At 45.6% G+C, this 18,789-nt stretch overlaps 1 protein-coding gene across 10 annotated transcripts in view; it reads left to right on the top strand.

Moving 5' to 3' along the window:
- HIPK2 (homeodomain interacting protein kinase 2) overlaps window positions 1-18,789 on the top strand; it is a 142,421-nt gene that overhangs the window by 88,859 nt on the left and 34,773 nt on the right. For 5 of the 10 annotated variants that reach the window (XR_010373776.1, XM_064456687.1, XM_064456697.1 and 2 more), the window contains exons 3-9: window positions 7,546-7,669; window positions 9,807-9,926; window positions 10,653-10,739; window positions 11,824-12,008; window positions 14,360-14,419; window positions 15,797-15,959; window positions 18,561-18,780. Coding sequence is in view for 9 of the 10 variants with exons in the window: in XM_064456687.1 (XP_064312757.1) it covers window positions 7,546-7,669; window positions 9,807-9,926; window positions 10,653-10,739; window positions 11,824-12,008; window positions 14,360-14,419; window positions 15,797-15,959; window positions 18,561-18,780 (959 nt within the window). In the remaining variant the exon portion in view is untranslated. The remainder of the gene's footprint in view (window positions 1-7,545; window positions 7,670-9,806; window positions 9,927-10,652; window positions 10,740-11,823; window positions 12,009-14,359; window positions 14,420-15,796; window positions 15,960-18,560; window positions 18,781-18,789) is intronic. The other 5 variants (XM_064456722.1, XM_064456746.1, XM_064456703.1 and 2 more) reach the window with 3 other exon arrangements.

Genomic DNA, 18,789 nt, shown 5'->3' on the forward strand with positions numbered 1-18,789 from the left:
GCTGGTCCTGCTCCAGGGAGGCTGTTGGTCCAGCTGCTACCAGGGTCCTCGTTTCAGCCCACTGCCCCGCAAGTCAAGGTGTTCATGGCCTTTCCCACCAAGTGGTTCCCCAGGTATTGTGACCAGGGCTCACCCATCCCAGGGGCAGGACTCTGCAGTTGTCCTGGCTGCATTTCAGAAGGTCCTGACTGGCCCATGCCTCCTGCCTGTTCAGCGGTCTCTGGGTGGCAGTCCTGCCCTCAAGCGCATCGCCAGGTCTCTCCAGTTTGGCAACACCCATAAACTGGATGAGAGTGCACTCTGCCTTCTCCCTGGGGTCAGTGATAAAGATGTTAAACAAGACTGGTCTCGGGATAAACCCCCACAGTACCTCACTTGTTACCAGCCTCCAGTTTATATTTATGTCCTGTAACATAAACCATCACCAAAGGCTGAGTGGATCCAGCTTCCAGTCCTCTGAGCTGATACAGATATTTTTTGATGTGTTGCAAATTAATCTTGAGGGATGGGCGAGGGCAATGTGAGCAATGCAGTGTTGGAGCTACCCTCTAGTGGTGGTTGTGCTAGTGGTCTGGCAGCCCTGGAAGCGGCTCCGGCTACATCCATAGTCCTTTCCAGAAACTGGGCGTAGCTGTGTTTGGCCTGTGAAATAGGGAGTGTGTTAGTATGCCCTTCAGAGATACTGTCCCTCCTTACAACTGAAACCAAAACATCTTTGTGGGTAAACAGTGTGCTCTGATAGATTGAGTGATATTCCTCAATGGCCCTTTCCTTCCCTCATGAATATCCCTGTGTTGACTAAACTCTCTGGGTTTTGAACTTTATGCTGGATTTGAATGGCATGGCATGCCTCCATGTCCTGGGATGAGTCCTGACTCTTAGGATTGTCCCTTGCTGTGATTCTGCTGGATTGGTGCTTCCCAACATGGTCCAGAGATCATGGCAGTCCTTGAAGCCCTAGCGAGTGGTCTACAGAGGTGTACCACTTCTGTATGGGCTTCAGCTGAGCATCCTAGCAAACTCCAGTGCTCAGGGATGCAGGAGAAGTGTAGAGGTCCTGCAGCGAGGCCAGCAATGAGGGTGAGCCTGGCTTTCCCTGGCTGTGAGCAGCACAGGTGGGATCTGGAGCTGCTGTCCTGCCCACTGCACAGGACGGGGAGTGAGCGAGCAAGCAGGAGCTGTCAGGGCCTTTAGGTGGTAAGCTCTGGCCCTGATGGAAGGCTTTCTCACAGACTGGAAGTCTGCAACTGGGCAGCCCTGGAGCAGAGGAAGGCCTTGAGTCTGGGGTCATCCATATTAGATGCCTGCATCCCTTCCAGGTGTCTCTGCAAGTGGAGAGGGGGAGGGGGGAGGGAAATAGCAACTACAACCTTTTACTCCCAGAATGTGAGCCTGTCTCCTTTTATAGCCCTGCACTTAAGAAGTGATTTGGGGCCTGAGAGGTACAGAGGGCCAAAAAAAGGTGCTGTATGCTCTCCATCTCCATTAACTAAGAGTTAAGGGTACTCTGCATGCTACAGTACATGGCAATAAAAAGTGAATACCTTCCCAAAGTACAAACGGGTCAAGTGAGCAGGTATGAGAAAGGGTCCATAAAGATGCCAAAGAAAGGGCTCAGCTGAGAGGAAGATGGAGCCCCATTGTTTCAATAAAAGCTTCTTTGTAAGACATGTGAAGGGTGCAGCGCCTCCTCCTCACAGGAGGTATCCTGGTGCGTGGGAGAGCACAATGCTGAGAGGGGTCAAGCCCTGGGCGTGCAGCCAGTCAGTGCGTGCCCGCTCAGGCCAAGGGGTTCGGCTCCTGCCTCTCTGCTTCTGCCCAGGGCTTTCTGGAAGGAGATGTGAAAGCTGCTGCTTCCTGAAGTTCAGGCTTTGGCATGGGAGACTAATAGGTAGAAGAAGACAGGAGCTGTGTATATCAACTCGACAGACAGCATCACTGTAGGTCTGTCTGTCTGCACTGCCTGCAGCTGCCCACAACCTTCTTCTAGAAGCGTCACCCCGAAGGTGAGAAGCAGGCACACTCTCGGCTCAAGGTGCCAGCAAGTATCAAGTTTTGAGTTATATTTTTGTCTGATATGTATACTTGTCCATGAAGGACTCTGCTGAGGCAATCACGCTCAGCCGCGGGACCCTACCAGAGGTGGTAAATTATCCCCAAGGAGGGCAGTTTGCAGGGGAGTTTTAAAATTCAGAAAGAGCCCAGCTCTCCGAATCCAAGACTGTGGAAATGAATTTTTTTGGCATTTGTTTTTAATGTCCTGTGATGTGTGGGTGAAAAAGCCAGCGAGCTAGACTGGTAATTAATTTTCCTGACAGAAACACCAGACAATGAAATTACCCTGCCACGAAGCAGGGTTGCTAAAGTAAATACTCTGCCAGCGGCAGGCCTGAAAGCAGGACAGGGTCATATGTGAGGTGCAAGCAAATGATGAGATGGCACTTCTGCCTCTGGGGACCTGTGGATGCTGCCATCACAGGGACCCTCATACCTACCCTGGGTCCACAGCTCCCAGCGCCAGCAGCTCTCTGGTATTCACAGGCATGTTCAAGATGGGCTCCAAGGTGGTGGGGTACTTGCCAAACCCAGCACTGAGCCGAAGAGCAGGTCACCCATTGCTGGCCAGGGGAGTAATTTGGTCTGGGAAATGGGTAGGAGATGTGAGAAGCAGGAATGGGCTGGCTGCTTCTCTCTTGGAGATACAGGCTCCTGGGGGGGTGTTAGCTCTCTCCCAGGTTGGTGGTGAGTGTTTTCTAAATCCTTGGTCTATGGTACCAAACTCTATGTGAGCTGTAGAGCAGGTCGTGCCTGCACATACAGAAGGGGAATGCCTTTCACTGGGAGACATCGAAGGCAGCTCATGGAAGGGGAAGGATGGGAGGGCAGAGTTTTCTGGTTTCCCGTTGTACCAGAGGTTGTAACTACTGTGCCGAGGATGTTGTGGATGCACAGCCAAAAACCAGTAGAGAGCGGTAAATGAGGACATTCCCGCACACACCGAGGTATCTGGCAATGGGCTGCCTTTGTGTGGTTTCAAACAAGATCCCCACCACAACTGAAAGGTTTGATGAGTGTGTTAAAACAAGTGGTATTACTGGTATGGAAAACACTTCCCTGTGCAGCCATGAAGAGGTCTGCTGAAGACCTCAGTGCGGTTCTGGGAGGACCTGCCGCCATGTGAATCATCCTTCCGATTTGTACTTGCAGCACTCTGGTGTGCACAGTTTAATAGGGCACCTTCCCCTGTGACATAGTGTTACCGGCTGCAGAATGGAGAAATCCCACTAAGAACTGGCTAAGACATGGAACTGTTTTCTTTCCCTTTGGAAAGAGAATTACACTGTTCTTAGAGCTGAGGTAAATCTGAGTGCTTTTAGGAATAAAAGGGTCAGTTGTGGAGTGGACTGTGTGTACGTTTTAGGACCAGAGTTATTTAATGTATTAATTATCTGTAAAAAGAGGTGGACCAGCAATGAAGTGCTGAGCGTGCAGATACCACAGACTTGCTTAGGTTAGGCTGCAGAAAGGAGTGAGCAACATGTAAGGGGCTCAATCTAGATTACATACAACACCATGCCAGATCAGTGCAGTACTGAAAGGCAGTAGACATTGGAAGAGGAAAACCGAACCATTTCTACATAATTCTACATCCTAAATTAACTGCAGCTCCTCCAGAGAAAGGACTGCATGTCTCACAGGATCTCCCAGATAAAACATCTGCTGAAATGCCTCATGTCACTCCAAAAGCAAACAAAATATTAAGCTCAGGGAAGACTGGAACGCAAAAGCATTTTGCAAATACTGTAAAATAAGTCTGGGGAATATCCTCGTTTTTAACTGTTTCTAGGTCTGTTTAGCCTGTCTCCAAGCAGTCATGTCAGGAAGAGGAGTTGTAGGGCCAGGCGGTGGAAGTGGATTGAGACATCCATGGGATGGAACACTGAGAAGCCAGAAGCTGCTGCAGACAAGGGAGGACAGGGCAGAGATATAAAAATAGCTTGTGCTAAAAGAAAGGTGATTCAAGTGCTTCTGTCTTCACCTCTAGGCCAGTCCATGTGAACATGAAGTGAGAGGTGACAAATTTAAACCTGATGAAAGAAAACCAGGCTTTAAACAACTGAGTTAAGATGCTATTGAAAGCAGAAGGTTGCCTGTGGAACTCCGTGCCACAATGTGTGACTGAAGTCAGGATCTCATCTTGTCTTAAAAAATTGACATGTTTATGTTAAGAAAGAGGGGAGTTCCAAGTGTTAGATAAAGGTCTATGTGCAGAAGGATCTACGCATCTATAGCTGAGCATACAGAACAATTTCCACCCGTTAGAGGTTTGGAAGGCATTTTATCAGTGGATGAGTTGTTTCACTTCAGAACGTGTAGCATCCTTCACCAAAACACTTGGCATTGGCCGTTACCAGAGAGTGCCAGCGGGCAGGCAGACCACTGCTCCTCCTGGGGTGACTCCAGCTCTCTCTTACGCATGGCAAATAGGAGGTGTCTGCTAGCTGAAAATCTGGAAGCCTCTGTGGTGTCTGATACCTTGGTGTCTTAATGATGGCTTAATTAGGTTAACAAGGTCTTTTTGTCTTAAGGCCACTCCCTTGCCACGGAAAAATTGTAGTCATGGTGCAAAGGCAGGGCTGGGAGAAAGCCGCAGCGAACGCTGGCTGACATGTATGTAGGGCACCCTATCACTTTGAGCCTGGCCCCGTTCTCACAAGGATTCTCATTGCTGTTCCAAAATCATCATCTACTTGGGGCTGAATGGGTAAAGATTGCAACCAATGTTTAGGCTTGATTGAGTAATACCAGCTTTCAAAAAGGTAAAATAAAATAAAACCATCTCACCACCTCCCCTCCCTACAATGATAGGTCTGATTTAATATAATGAATTAAATTCCATTTAGTTGCCTTTTAATGCATCTAAATGGTATGGACACTGGTTTTGTGCTTTTCTTCCCAACAGTGGAGGTGCGAAACTTCTTTTGTGTGGGAAAAAGAAATTCTGTCCTACTTGCTGCACTCCAGAAACTGGATCTTTAAGGAAAACCTGCTGGACAGCTGAAGACTCATGAGAAAAAAAAAAAAATTAGAAATTTTGGAGCCTCAAATTCTAGGTCATCCCTTTTTGCAGGGGTCTGGGGGTGTTGGCAGCCTAAGTGTGGGGAGAGAGGGGAGGAGGTGTGTGCTGCATATGACAGCAATGCAAGCAATTTTTATAAACAGGGAGGTTTCTAAACAATATCATGTTGGGAATATCCCACCGATAGTCCACCCCTCCGCTCCCTCCACTTGAGTTAGTGGGAGGGGTTTGAAGTTCAGGCGATGCGTGGCTGAGCTCTCATTAGTGACCAGGGACATTTCGTTCACAATGTGGAAGGCAGACAGGGAGAGGCAGATGGCTTTGAATGCAGGATTTACATAGTAATGAGATTCAGGTCACTATAGCTGTCTTTTTCTCTCTGCATTTTGTCTAGGTGTCGAGTAGTGTGCAGGGATGATGGAATGGGGAGGAAAGGAGGAAAATTAACCCCTTGTTCTTAAGGAGAGATTGGTGTTAGAATAAAAAGTTTGTCACAATAGGCTAAAGAGCAGTGGGGTATGAGAACAACAAACACAGATGAAGCTAGAAGGGCTAAGGGTAGCTGCTTTTTAAGTCTATGGCATGTTTTCTGTGGGAATGGCACAAAGGATCCTAGCCTTAAAATCCCAGATTTTCCCGTAATTTTTACATTCTGCATTGCTGGTTTGAGAACAGATAGTTTAGAGCTTTTTATCATTACCAGTCAACCCAAAATTGGGGAAGTCTGTGGGCTGAAGATGGGGCATGGAGTCTTGCTACAGGGCCTTTGCTTGTTTCCATGGAAAAAATTACCCATTTTGCTTGGTTTCTTGGCTAAAGACTTCTCTTCACGTGACTATGTAATGGCATGATTAAAATGTAATATTTTCCACTGCAGTTGTAATCCTTAACGTGATCTCACTAGTGCCAGATCTTATTCTGATGACAGATGGGAAACTGGGAACCATGGTCCCTATTTCCAGCTCTGGATGGTGGCACTTGATTTGCTCAATAGTCAACCCCCGGCATTCCCAAATTATGCATTACGGCCCAAGAAATCCCAAGGCTATTTTTAATATGATGAAAGTTCTAAAGCAATGGATGTTTGTATCTTTTATCTGTCTTCTGCTTATAATAGTTAGAAGAGTATGGGAAAGTAAGTTTTTCTTTCTGTTGTACATCACCTGACTCCAGAAGCTGGGGCTTTAGAAGAACGTGTTGCAAGACCTGCAAGAAGAGCAGGAGAGAAGCCTTAGGTGATCCCTGTGCAAAATAGGAACTATGGCACTAAACTGCATGTAGAAGTCTGGGCTGAGGCAGGGAAAGTAAGGAAGGTGTTTGTTTGCGGTGGTGGGTTTTGTGTAAGGTTTGAGGTATTTGTGAGATACTTTTGATTCTTCCACATAGAAGTTGCTTTTGAAATGCAAAGTATTTGGGGTGCTAAGGGCACGGTTCATCTTATCTCACCTTGGCCACTGGAGTTTAGGGAGCTTGTCTAGCCTCAGTGAAGAAAGAGTCAAACAATCCCAAGAGAGTGGGACAAATCCCCCTTGGGGGGAGGCTAAGATTTGACACCAGCTTCTACCTGGCTGAAAGGTGAAAAGACCCTCACCTTAAGGTCCTGTGGAAGTCTGAGCTGAGACTGGTCTTGCTTATTTGGGCGTCTCCTCCATGCCCCAGCTGGGGATCTTCCTGGAGAGCTGAAGTAAAGCTTTTACCTTGTTCTCCCCTTCCTCAGCAGGGCTAACGCCAAAACTCACCAAGCAGAGGTGCCTCAGTGGGCATCTCCTGAAGCCAGCAGTAAAGGCATAGCGGGAGCGCCGCCGTATTCAGGCTGGAAGGGAAGAGGAAATCTAATTAGGTGCCTGGGACAGACTGGGAAGTGAAGGCTTCTTGGCTACTTCCTCCTGCGGAAAAGGCTTAGGTCTAATAGATCTAATTACATTATTTTTCTGTTTTATCGTTACATCCATTTGTTTAAAAAGTCAGTAATCCTTTTGTACCAGTCCTGTAATGATTATTTAATGTCTGGCTGTTTGTGAAGCCCGCCGAGCTGCATGAAGAGAGGATGCTTCACCGCAGGGAGTCCACACAGTTCCTCCACAAGGCAGCAAGCTGGGCCCGAGAGCCTCGAGTGGGCCTTAATTGGGTGGTCTTGAACGCACAACGTTCATTTTGTCCTTCATTTTCCCACCTGCTGAATGAAAACAATGGTAGTTCTCTCCTTCGCAAACCACTGTGAAACGTAGCACTGTCTCTTGGTGAAATGCCACCAGAGGACTCTTCTACAAGGATAAATATTCACCAACTAATGCTTGGTTAGCAGACACTTTGCCGGTGGCCAGTGGGGCCCTCGGCTCCATAGGAGCAATGACACTTGTTGGCAGCAGGCAGCTTTGTGAGCATCGCACTCTGCATGGGCCTCTTTACATCACCTGAGCAGATCTGCGCCCATTGCTGACATTTTCTACCCTCTTCTTTTGCAGAGCCCCTGAAATCATCCTTGGTTTACCGTTTTGTGAAGCAATCGATATGTGGTCGTTGGGATGTGTCATTGCAGAGCTGTTCTTGGGCTGGCCGTTGTACCCGGGAGCTTCGGAGTATGATCAGGTGGGTACAGATATTGCCCTGGATGCTGGTAAAAGCATGTTTGTCGGTTGGAATTTTTTCCCTTCTTTTCTCAGAGTGAACAGATGCCAACTTTTTCTGTTTTGCTAATAAGGGATGTGTGATTCTTACCCCTGCCCCAAGTCAACTTTTCCATTATCCACCTGGGGTAGTTACTCTAGGTAACCAGTGTGCTGTTTGATAGGCTGGCTTTTAAGACCTGACTGCCTAAGTGAAATCTCAATCAAGAGTCAACGCTGCTGTTGACTGCAGAGCTCTGTACATGTCTCTCCCCACTGAGCAGAGCAGGCACCCTTTCTCTGCTGTAACAGCAAGTGTTGAATAAAGGTTTATTTGTTAGAAGAAACTCACAAACTATGTGGCATTTCATAATCCCTTTTATGAGGGTGCATGTTAAAAGCAATGACAAGAAGGAGAATGTTCACAGTGGTGTACGTTTCCAGTTAACATAAGATGTCATACTTCTCTCCCTACAGGCTTTTACACTCCTTTTGTAGTCCTAAAAATGATAGTGCAGCAGCTGCTAGAGCCAGGGCTGCAGAACACTTTCCATTCCCATAGTCTTCTTCAGGGTGATCTTAGCTGTCTGCAAATGTGGCCTGAAAAGGGTCTTTTTTCTTTTAGAAAATTACAAAAAAAAAAAAAAAAGAGCAGGGTAATAAATAAGTTTTTCATGTATGAAAATGTTTCTTCAAATCTTCTTTTGTAACTAGTATTTTTTTTACTCAGAGCTTTAAAGATGAAATTTAGCTGGGGAAATAACCCACAGTAAAGAGCAGGGCCATTAGTGACTCCAAAGGAAATCGGACATATCTGAAAAACTTAGAAGCATTTGAAAATCACATACCAAGCATGAAGAGTAGATTTCTTTCTCCTCTCTGCTGCACCCCAAAAGCCTTTAAAACACACAGCTGAAAAAGAAATCACCATACCTACCTGCCCAGCTTAATTGCCCAGCACAAAGCTTCCTCGGGTGAAGTACACTGAGGGCTCCTGGGGAGCTGGGAAAGGGGTAGGAGCTGATCCTGGCCCCTCGCTGCAGCCTGAGCCGTCCTGCAGGACTAGCGCTGGCTGCAGGCAGGATCCTGGTGCTTCTCAGGAGTACGAGCTCCGATGGACCTAAGGAGCTGCAGAGCCAAGCAAGCCATGCTCAGTGAACTGGGTCCTAAGTGCTTGCAAGTCTTTGAAACCACAGCTGCTTTTCATGCCTTTATTTATTTATTTATTTATTTACTTATTTTTACCCCTCTCTGTCTCCTCACTCAAAAACACTTCCTATTCTTCCCTAGAATTTTCTGAAGTAGATGACTATTTTTATTAGTCATGCAGAGTTTGCAGCAATTTTGGAGCGTGAAACATTCAGGAGTCAGGAGATGCCAAAGTTAAGGTTTCGTGTGGCACCCCAGGTGTGTGTGATATCAGTCTCTAATTGTGTAATCACGGCCCCTTTCTCCTTTAATAAATAAATTTAAGTCTGAGATCCTGGAAACACATGTGTAGCATCTTTTAGCTGTGTGAGTGCCAGCAAGGTCATACTCATGGAAGTAACCCAAATAACAAATGAAGTCATGTAGGCAATAGAGATGAAGTGCTTTACATACCATGAGGGTGTTGGTTTGTTTGAGTGTATATTTCATCTAAGTTCAAAGATAGCCACTTCACAGTTCTCCGTTTTAAACTTCAAACTGCTCCTAGGAAAGGCTGTGCACTCAGCTGGGCGTAAAAACAGCAGAAGTTAGAGCGCAAATATCAAATTGTTGAAATTACCTCCTGGAGAGGAGACCGTGACATAAAAAGGTGCAAAGCGGTGAAACACCCCATTGAAATCTCTGTGTGGGTCTTCCTCTTTGAACTCTAAAACCTAGGGACTTTCCTCCCTTTATCCATAGGCTTTGTGGGAGTTTCCAGTGACGTACGTGATGAACAGAGGGATGCCACGTGGGAATTCTCTTTCCTCTTATTCCTTGCAATGGGGGGTTTTTGGGCAAAGTCTAACTACGTGCTGCGTCTCCCCTTTCTTTCTTTCTTCTGTTGTTTTAAATGCATCCTGCCCTCATTCAAGGAAGACCTCCAGCAATCGTCACAGGACAAACAGTGACCTCTCATCCTTCTCTTACAGATTCGCTATATTTCACAGACGCAGGGCTTACCAGCAGAGTATTTGTTAAGTGCAGGGACAAAGACTACAAGGTTTTTCAACAGGGATACAGACTCACCCTATCCTTTGTGGAGACTGAAGGTAGGAAGACGTTCCTTTGTTTCTTTTACCTTGCAGTTGTTGGTTGAAAGTGAGGAGACATTCAGGTCACCTCAGAGCCTAGGTCTGCTGTTTGCAATGCAGCAGACATTGGGGTGGGCATAGCCGGAGGTAAAACTGCCATCCCCAAAGTCTGCAGCCCTTATCCCACCTGCTTGGCACTGCCTTGTGGGAAATTTCAGTCTGGAATTGACTGGGAAATCACCCTCTAAGTAGTCAATGAATTTATGTGTAGTTTAAATGAAGCATGCCCTGGGCAGACTTTGCTCTAATATCTAATGCACTGGGGGAAAAAAAAAAAGAAAACATTTTAATTCTGACAATCAAAACAGCTAGTAATGCAGGTGAGCCCTGAGTCTCTTGTACCAGTGTGTTTGGCTGCATTGAGTCCCCAAGGAGTGAGGCCAGTGGGCTTCTGGCTGTAAGGATGGGAGGCTGAGTCTCACACTGGGGTAGGTATAAGAGACCTTTGGGACTCCCACCATAGTTGAGAGGATCATCCGAAGTGAAAAAGAAGAGATAAATCACCTTGTGACACAAAAGCTGTCATATAACCGTAGCAGAGATAGCGTAAATGTTATCTGGTCAGGCAAGAGACACACCGTGGTCTCTGATGAGGGCAGGATAAGGCACAAGCTGGAAGTGGCACATAACCCACAGCTGATTGCAGGGCAGTTCTGATCAATGCCTGTCTCCTGTTTTGAGCAGACGCCAGATGATCATGAGGCAGAGACGGGGATTAAGTCGAAGGAAGCAAGAAAGTACATTTTCAACTGTTTGGATGATATGGCACAGGTAAGAACATTGGTGAGTAACCAGCAAGACTGCTTCACATGCTTTCAGGCAACGCTAACAAAGGGGAACTATATGACTTCTCTCTGTATCCTAGTCTTGTGCTAGCTCCTGAGAAATACCAGCATTATGCCTACCAAATCAGCTCGTTCTCTGCTGCTTTGTAGGGGAAACTGCATATAGGGGCAAGTGGGCTCAATGTGTTGTGGTAAAGCAGCCTTGGAACATGGCTAAGTTATATCTCTGACTGTCAAAATCCTGCATTTCCTCATGTCTCTCCGGTGCTCCTCTGTGTAACCACTGGCAAGTCACTTACTTCTCTGTGCTTTAATATTTCCATTTGTAAAACAGTGACATTGGAAATAATTACCGTGGCTGCGGAAGAGTGTGCTCTCTGTAAAACGTGGCTATCTGAGGAAACGGGGAGTACTAATTCACTGTGTTGGTTCCGTGTGGTTGTGAAAGTCAGTTCCAGCATAACCACTCCTGCAACTGGAGTTTGTGCTGGCAAACAAACCAGCGCACAAAACTGGCACAATGCTAGCGCAAACTGGAGTTTGTGCTAGAAAAGTCTAGATGTTGTAGCATCTGCAGGCAAACATGCAGAAATGGAGGAGTGTATAAATGGATAAAATAACACAAAGGGTTTTTTTCCTGGCACCTGATACATGAATGGGATGTTTCCCATAAACCTACTGACAGTTTTTATTTATTTTGTATATCTTTTTTTGTTTGCAGGACACATAGTTAAGTATCTGATAGGACAGTCCTTTATATGATAAATATACTGATTATCAGAGATTGCCCGCTACAACATGGAAGCTGTTCATCTTCAGTGGAGGGTGACTAAGTATTTCATTAGCCATTGACCCAAGCAAGCTGAACACTTAACAGTCTGTCTAGAGATCTGACATGCACAAGGCAGATGACTAGCCACCGCGGAGTCTGCTGTGTGGCTTCTGCAACTACCCCTTTAGCCGGGGAGGCTTGCAGGGCATGTGCTCCGATGGGAAGTAAACACAGTTCGCTGGAGACCTGACCATCTGCTCTTTCCCTTTAGTGCTCACCCTTGTCCTTTCTCCTTTAGGTGAACATGACAACAGATTTGGAAGGAAGTGATATGTTGGTGGAAAAGGCAGACCGGCGGGAGTTTATAGATCTGTTAAAGAAGATGTTGACGATAGATGCAGATAAGAGAATAACACCCATTGAAACTCTGAACCACCCCTTTGTCACCATGACACACTTGCTGGATTTCCCTCACAGCACACAGTACGTGGCTTTCATTTTTGGGGGGTTTTGAATTGAGGGGTGGAGAGGAGAGCTGATTGTGGTGGAGACCAAATGTATCTGAGGGGCATTATTAAGGTGCTTAAGCCTTAATTTTTCATCTTTTTCTGGTTGGAAAAAAGAGGATTACCAACTCTTAAGGTTGCAAGAATTGTGTTGTAGGTGCTTGGCATTTAAAACACTGCAGAGTGAGCTACATTCATTATGTAAATATTCAATAATTACATATGTTTGCATTAAGATGCAGAAGAAATTATGCAATTAGTCCTGAAAGTATCAGTATATCTCAAAGTAATATAGTCCTGATTGTTACTGCAGTAATCAACATTATCTGCAGTGGGAAGCCGACCCTTCTTCCCAGAACCTTCCCATCTTGCAGAGGTCAATTTGGGGCTGTTTGCTTTTTAAGGGAAGAGTTTTTTCTGCAGCAGGCTGGTTTACAGGCACAGGCAGCAGCAAAGGAGTTCAGTTTTTGGCTTCTTTGTTGCCCGCCTGGGTAACCTTAAACACCACGCTCTGACCTCAGCTGACACGTTTGTGTAAAGGAGATGGACTCCGCTGCCCGATGGAGATGTGAAGCGTCATGCCTTCAAGCCTGACTCCCCTTTCTCCTAAGGCTGCATCACTGCAGCAGCCTGAAATGCAGGAAACCTGCGCCCCGCACATTGCTTTTGTTCCCTGGGTGGTTCACGTAGGGCCATGCTTCTCAGGTGCAAGTGAAGGCAGACACATGGGAGTTTTCCAAAGCCTTCAGACACCTAGCTTTGAACATCCAGCTCTCCAGCACTTTGCAGTTGAAGGTGCTGTTGCAGGCTGTCCCTTGACCTCATCAGAACAGAGTTACCAGCACAGCACTGTACTTCATTGGGTGCCATGTGCGTGGGTGTTTAAAGGCTGTGAGGAGCTCAGGTATGAAAATAAAGGGGATGGCTTAAAAACCTGTAGAGTATGTTTGTGTGGGTGCTGCAAAGCAACAGGTTATTGTGTCACCTCTCCTGCCTGTATGTGTGGTCTTACCTGCGGTATTTCAAGTTCATTTAGGGTAGTTTTCCCTCTGTGAAGGATCTGTCACTGCCTTTTTGTTATATTTATCACAAGATAAGAGCAGCTGCTTACCAAAAGGTACACAATCTGTGTAGACCCAGACTTAGCGTGCACAGACATCTTTGAGTATTGCTGTCCATAAGTAAACAATAAGTGATAAATGTAACAAAAACAAGATGGAAGATTGTTGTGCCAAACAGAGAGGAAGTAAGTTTCATATAAAAACATTCATAAATTTAAAAAGACAGTATTTTCTAACAGTGTTAGCATTTTATACTAAAGGCTTTTAATTTGCAACAGTCCTCCTTATTGTGCAACAACCAGTTGTGTAAGATAGGAGAGATTTGTGGCATAATGCATTGCGATGACAAATCATTTCGCTAACACAACAGACCATAATCACATCTTTATTTTTGAAGTGCTCACTTGTGGCTGCTCAGGCAAAGCCCCAGAAAGGTTGAAAATATCATTGGGGCCAACAGCAGTGAGAATTTTACCCGAATAAAAAATTCAGCATCAGGTCTCTGAATACTAAATGCTGCGCCAGCCGGGTGCGTAACCCTGCGCAGCCCCTCCGTGTTGGAAGCGGTGATTGGTAAAGAGAGCAATAAGCTGTAACCAGCATGGCAGGTTGATGGAAATTTTGTCTGTGATTGCCTGTGGTTTTGAGAATAGAAACTTCAAAGCCTCGAGTGATGCAGGGAGTTGTAATCTCTCTTGAAAGTAAATCAGGCAGCAGAGAAAGTGAAAATATATGGAAGATGTAGCTTCTGGAAGGAATCTCTGCTGTGGTGTGCCTCAGAGAGGCTGCAAGTTTGAGCAGCCCAAGAGGGGCTGTTCTGCTTACTTCCAGGCAAACAGCAAAGTGAGTTTAGCTCCCTGTTTCACATATTTAACTGTTTGGCTCTTAAACTGTTGGGTACTCCTTAGTCTTTCTGTCCTGTTTTGCTCTGTCCCTGCCTTCTTTTTTTTTTCCTTTTTTTAAAGTAAAGACAGAGAAAACAATATTGCATTAGTAGAGATTATACCTTGCACATAAAACTGTTTGGTAACACACAGTGTTTACCATATACAGAATATATACTCTCTCCAGTGCTTTCTGCTTTTTGGAGGGAGAATTGTATTCATACCCGACTGGAAAAAGGCAATCCAATAGTCATCTGTATTCATTTGATAAATGTGTTTGATTTTTCTGAATGTTCTACAACTTACAGGTATTTCATAGTTCTTTAAATGAATGCACATAATGCACAGCTATGCGCAGTGTCCTGAGCCTGTCTTGTCTGCAGGTGTTTATGGCACAGATCCAGTTATCAAGATATTACCGGTAGGAGAAGAAAGATGACCATGTGAGTAAGAGACAAGACAGGGATAAAAAGAACTAGGTCCTCTTCCTGACCAACCCTAGGGATCATTTGAGCTTGTTTCTTTTGAAGGGACATTTTGTTTCTTAAAAATTATGTGAGGATGAGTTTACCTCTCCTACCTCTAACGGCGTAGGTCGTTACAAAAGAAATTTTGCATGCAGCTGACTTTTTACAGCTACAGCTGAATTTCACTGCTTGGATTTTCTATTTTCTAGGTTGGGATAATGGAAATAAAATAAATGCCTTTATACTTTTTTGAGTTGTGTTTCAGACTCTGAGGTCATGTTTGTAAAAACAATTAATGTGGAAGAATTGTGGAAAACCTGTATTGGTTTTTAGACCTCAGAAAAGGGGGAGATTTTATTAAAAATACAGTTTTGCGCAAGATTGCTATGGTTTTATCTCTTAAACCTCTGTTTACTTTGGTATCCCAATTATAAAAATGAGATACCGGCAGTTTCATGTGGCAGACACCTAGAGTGCTCTAGCAATGCAGAGAGTATTTCATCTCCTTTACTGGGGATACAAAATAGGATACTTCTCAAAATTTCCATTGCTATATCAATAACATTTAACGGAAAGTCTGTGTAGAGAAAGAGGCTGTAATCTTCCCCCCCCAGAGGTCCAATTCTCAATCTGAGATAACCTCAGAACCTGATTCCCTTGGGACGTTGATGAATCTGCTTTGGCATAACCTTTTGTGATACGAATCGTCCCATTGACTGCAAGAGGACAGCTCATGTGCTTTAAGATAAGCATCTGCGGAAGTGTTTAGCCAGACAGGGGCAATGTTTTAACCACTTGGCTGGACTCAGCTCTCAGTGCACTACTTTTTAAAAGGAACAAGGAAGATTTTTCAGGGGTCTCAGTGACCAAGAACAGTAAAATTCTTCCTTGCAAAAGACCTGTAAAACTACCTTTAGGCTCACACTGAGGCAGAAAGCATGAGTTGTCTTTTCCTCTCAGGCTCAGTTATCAGAAAAAAACCAGTATCTATCTTTCTTGCTCTCAGTCTCCTTCACTCTTTTAAAATAGTCACTTTGCATTTCTGGCTGTGCCACCTAAAGAGCAACCAATGTGCTTGCTTTTTGTGACTTACACTGCAGTGCATGAGGGCGCCCAGGAGTCCCAGAACAGCCACTGTCATTTTGACACCCATTTGGCCCTCTTCGGTATGGGGTTAATCTGACTCTCACTGATTAAGAGAGACCTGCATAAAATAGCGAAGGGCTTTACGAGCCTAGAAGGTGCCAAGCCTGCTGTTGAGACCTAATGCAGGGCCACTGTGATGAACTGTTACCTGTGTTGGTTGGTTGGTTGATTTTCTGTCTCTTCCTTGTCCCCCCTTTCCTTACACAGTGTCAAGTCCTGCTTCCAGAATATGGAGATTTGCAAGCGGCGGGTGAATATGTATGACACAGTGAACCAGAGCAAGACACCATTCATCACCCATGTAGCCCCGAGCACATCAACCAACCTGACCATGACTTTTAACAACCAGCTGAATACAGTTCACAACCAGGTAAGGGCATTGATCAGAAGCAGCCAGTGCTTGAAATGTTTACGTCAGCAGGGTCTAGAAGATGAAAAGCGAACTAGCATCCCATTTAACATGCTTGCAAAAAGGTGGTACTTTTTAACTCTCTTTTACTCTCCTTCCTCCGCTCTTCCTCATTCTCTTTTCTTCAGGCAAGCGGTAATCTTGTGGCATTTTGTGCAACGGTGAAATGTTGCCCTCATTGTTTATGTTGTTGCTGGGGGTGATAAATCCTGCTTACTTGGGAAGTTACTATGGGGAAAAGCTCATTAGTCCCTTATGCAGCAAGTAGGACTGTGCTCCCTGGGTCAGGCAGAAGTATTTGTGATCTTACAGCACTTCTTCAAATGGAAGTAGACGAATTTAAACCCTTCTATAACAGACACAGCTCTGTAACCGATCAACAGGAAGGAAGAGTTTAGTGGTAATGTTTATTCTTATCTCTCATTGGTTTTACTCCAGGTGCCACAGTTGACGTGGGGACCCTGTGCACGTATCCCCACTCTGAACACATTGCACACTACATTGGTGGGCTCCGGCTTTGTAATCATGCTTTGGACTCTTGTATTAGTTTTACATGCCCCAGTGTTGGGGGATACTGGGCTGACTTATTGACTAGCAGGCTAAGTTGTTTACTGCAGTACTGTATTACAACAGTGAAAGGAAAGTCTCGAGGGACAGCACTCTAGGGGACTGAAGCTCAAGAAATAGCTACTGTCTTTTAAGCCTATTGGGAACAGGCTGCTCAAGATTCACTCTAGAGATTGCAGGTGGCGTAGTGGAAATGGTGCTTGGAAAGCAAGGGAGCTAAAGGAGTCTGTGTAGATATACAGGGTGTTCCTGTGTCACTTGGAAAACTAGACTTCGTGACTCAGTTCTTGATACATGTGATCACAGAAGGTCCTTGGGAACAATTCATTAAGCGAATTCAGACAGAGATAGGTCATGCCTTGGCGTGATAGAGTATTAGTTACAAACACTGGTTCCCTTTCTTGGCTGTTTCTGAGATGCTGACTAAAGAAACGTGTGCTACATGTTCCCCTAGGCCCCAGCTGCAGGGCAGAGACACCATTTGTACCACAATTACTAGTAGGAAATGCAGACTTGCTTTCGTTTCCTCACAACTCACTTGATGTTAATATCGGTTGCTGGCTGGAGAGGCCCGTGGTAATCTCTGAATTCTCATAAGGGGTGTGTGTTGTGAGCAGAATCAGTATCTCCCATGTTCCTAGAAGAAGTGGTAGAAGCATTTCCAGGAAGGGTGTTTTAATTTGAACAAGCTCTAAACCTTTCACCATTCTCTTTGACATACCAGTCATCTTGGCTCTCTGGTGCTCCCTGTCTCTGCAAAGTGTCTGGGGATTGCCTCCTTCTGGTTATGACTCCTGAGATTAGGAGTGTGGGAGCTGTCATGGTTGCTGCTTGGTGTGTTGCACAGGGGAACAGATTATATTTCTTTGCCTCTGCACAGAGAGGGGAGGAGGAGGAGGAGGAAGACATGTTTTGCTGTTGCATCCCTCATGGCTGTGGTTGTGGCTGTGGCAGTGCAGCGTGGGTACTCTTCTGGACGCAGTGGCAATCAGGGCAGCACAAAATGCTGAGCCTGCTGCCTCCTGCAGCCTTGATCAAAGCCTCATCCTGGGTTCATACGTTCACCATGAGAAAGTGTTGTCTCATGTATCTCCAGCAGTGATGCTGGTGCGTTTGGGTAGAGGGGAAAGGTGGGCTTTGGTCTGGTAGAGCCTAGTTGCCTAGACATGAATGCTAAGGGCATATTACTGTAGAGCAATGGCAGAGCTGTTTAGGGGTTGTTTGTCTGCAACTTACAGACTCAGCCCAAATGAAAACCATATCACCCTAAGATTTCTAGGTGTCTTGCAGAATACTGGGCTGATTTTTGCAGCTTTGCAACATCCCCTGCTGGAGTTTCTACTCTGAAAGATTTTAAAGTCAAGCCAAGCAAAGTTTGGACTTTGAAAGTATTATTATTGCCTACTGTTATGCCTTATGATCCCTTCAAATCATAATCCAAGGACCATATGCCGTCTTAGATAGAAGGTAGAGGGAAGGCTGGAATGAGTCTCCCCTCTCAGGATGAGGCTTCACAGGGCATGGAGGTGCTGAGTTTCTTCTATCTAAGAAATGTGAGCTGCTTCTAGAGCCATGTGCATGATGACAGAACAATGTGATTTGGGGATAGTAGCATTTTCTGAACCCATCTTCTGTATGCTGCAAATCAGAGCCAGTTGGGTGATAAATGGGGCTATGGTTCTGCTTTGGAGGTCGTGCTATGTCTCCGAGCAGTACACAGCACCTCTGCGTGGCTGGAGGTCCAATGGCATGGTACAGCTGCAGTTACTCAGGCAGATCGTGCTCCTTACCCCATCACTGCCCTTGCCTCTGTGCTCCTCAGTGTCCTGTTCTACACCTTGTTTGGTTTTGGTTTGCGGTTTTGTTTTGTTTTGCTTTAATTTTTGCTTTATCTTACGCTGTTTTACTTTTTTATTTTATTTTTGGATTTTGCTTCTTCCAGCGTACCCATCTCCCTCATTTTTTGTTTTTGTTTAATTCCCGTCATTCCTTTAGACCACCAACCTGGCTCCCACCTCCTCCAGTGCCACTATTTCCTTAGCCAACCCTGAGGTCTCCATACTAAATTACCAATCTGCACTCTACCAGCCCTCAGCGGCGTCCATGGCTGCGGTGGCCCAGCGGAGCATGCCCCTGCAGACAGGAACAGCGCAGATCTGTGCCCGGCCCGATCCCTTCCAGCAAGCTCTCATTGTCTGCCCACCAGGCTTCCAAGGTAAGTAGC

Source organism: Phalacrocorax carbo, chromosome 1, assembly GCF_963921805.1.
Source record: "Phalacrocorax carbo chromosome 1, bPhaCar2.1, whole genome shotgun sequence".
Lineage (NCBI taxonomy): Eukaryota > Metazoa > Chordata > Aves > Suliformes > Phalacrocoracidae > Phalacrocorax > Phalacrocorax carbo.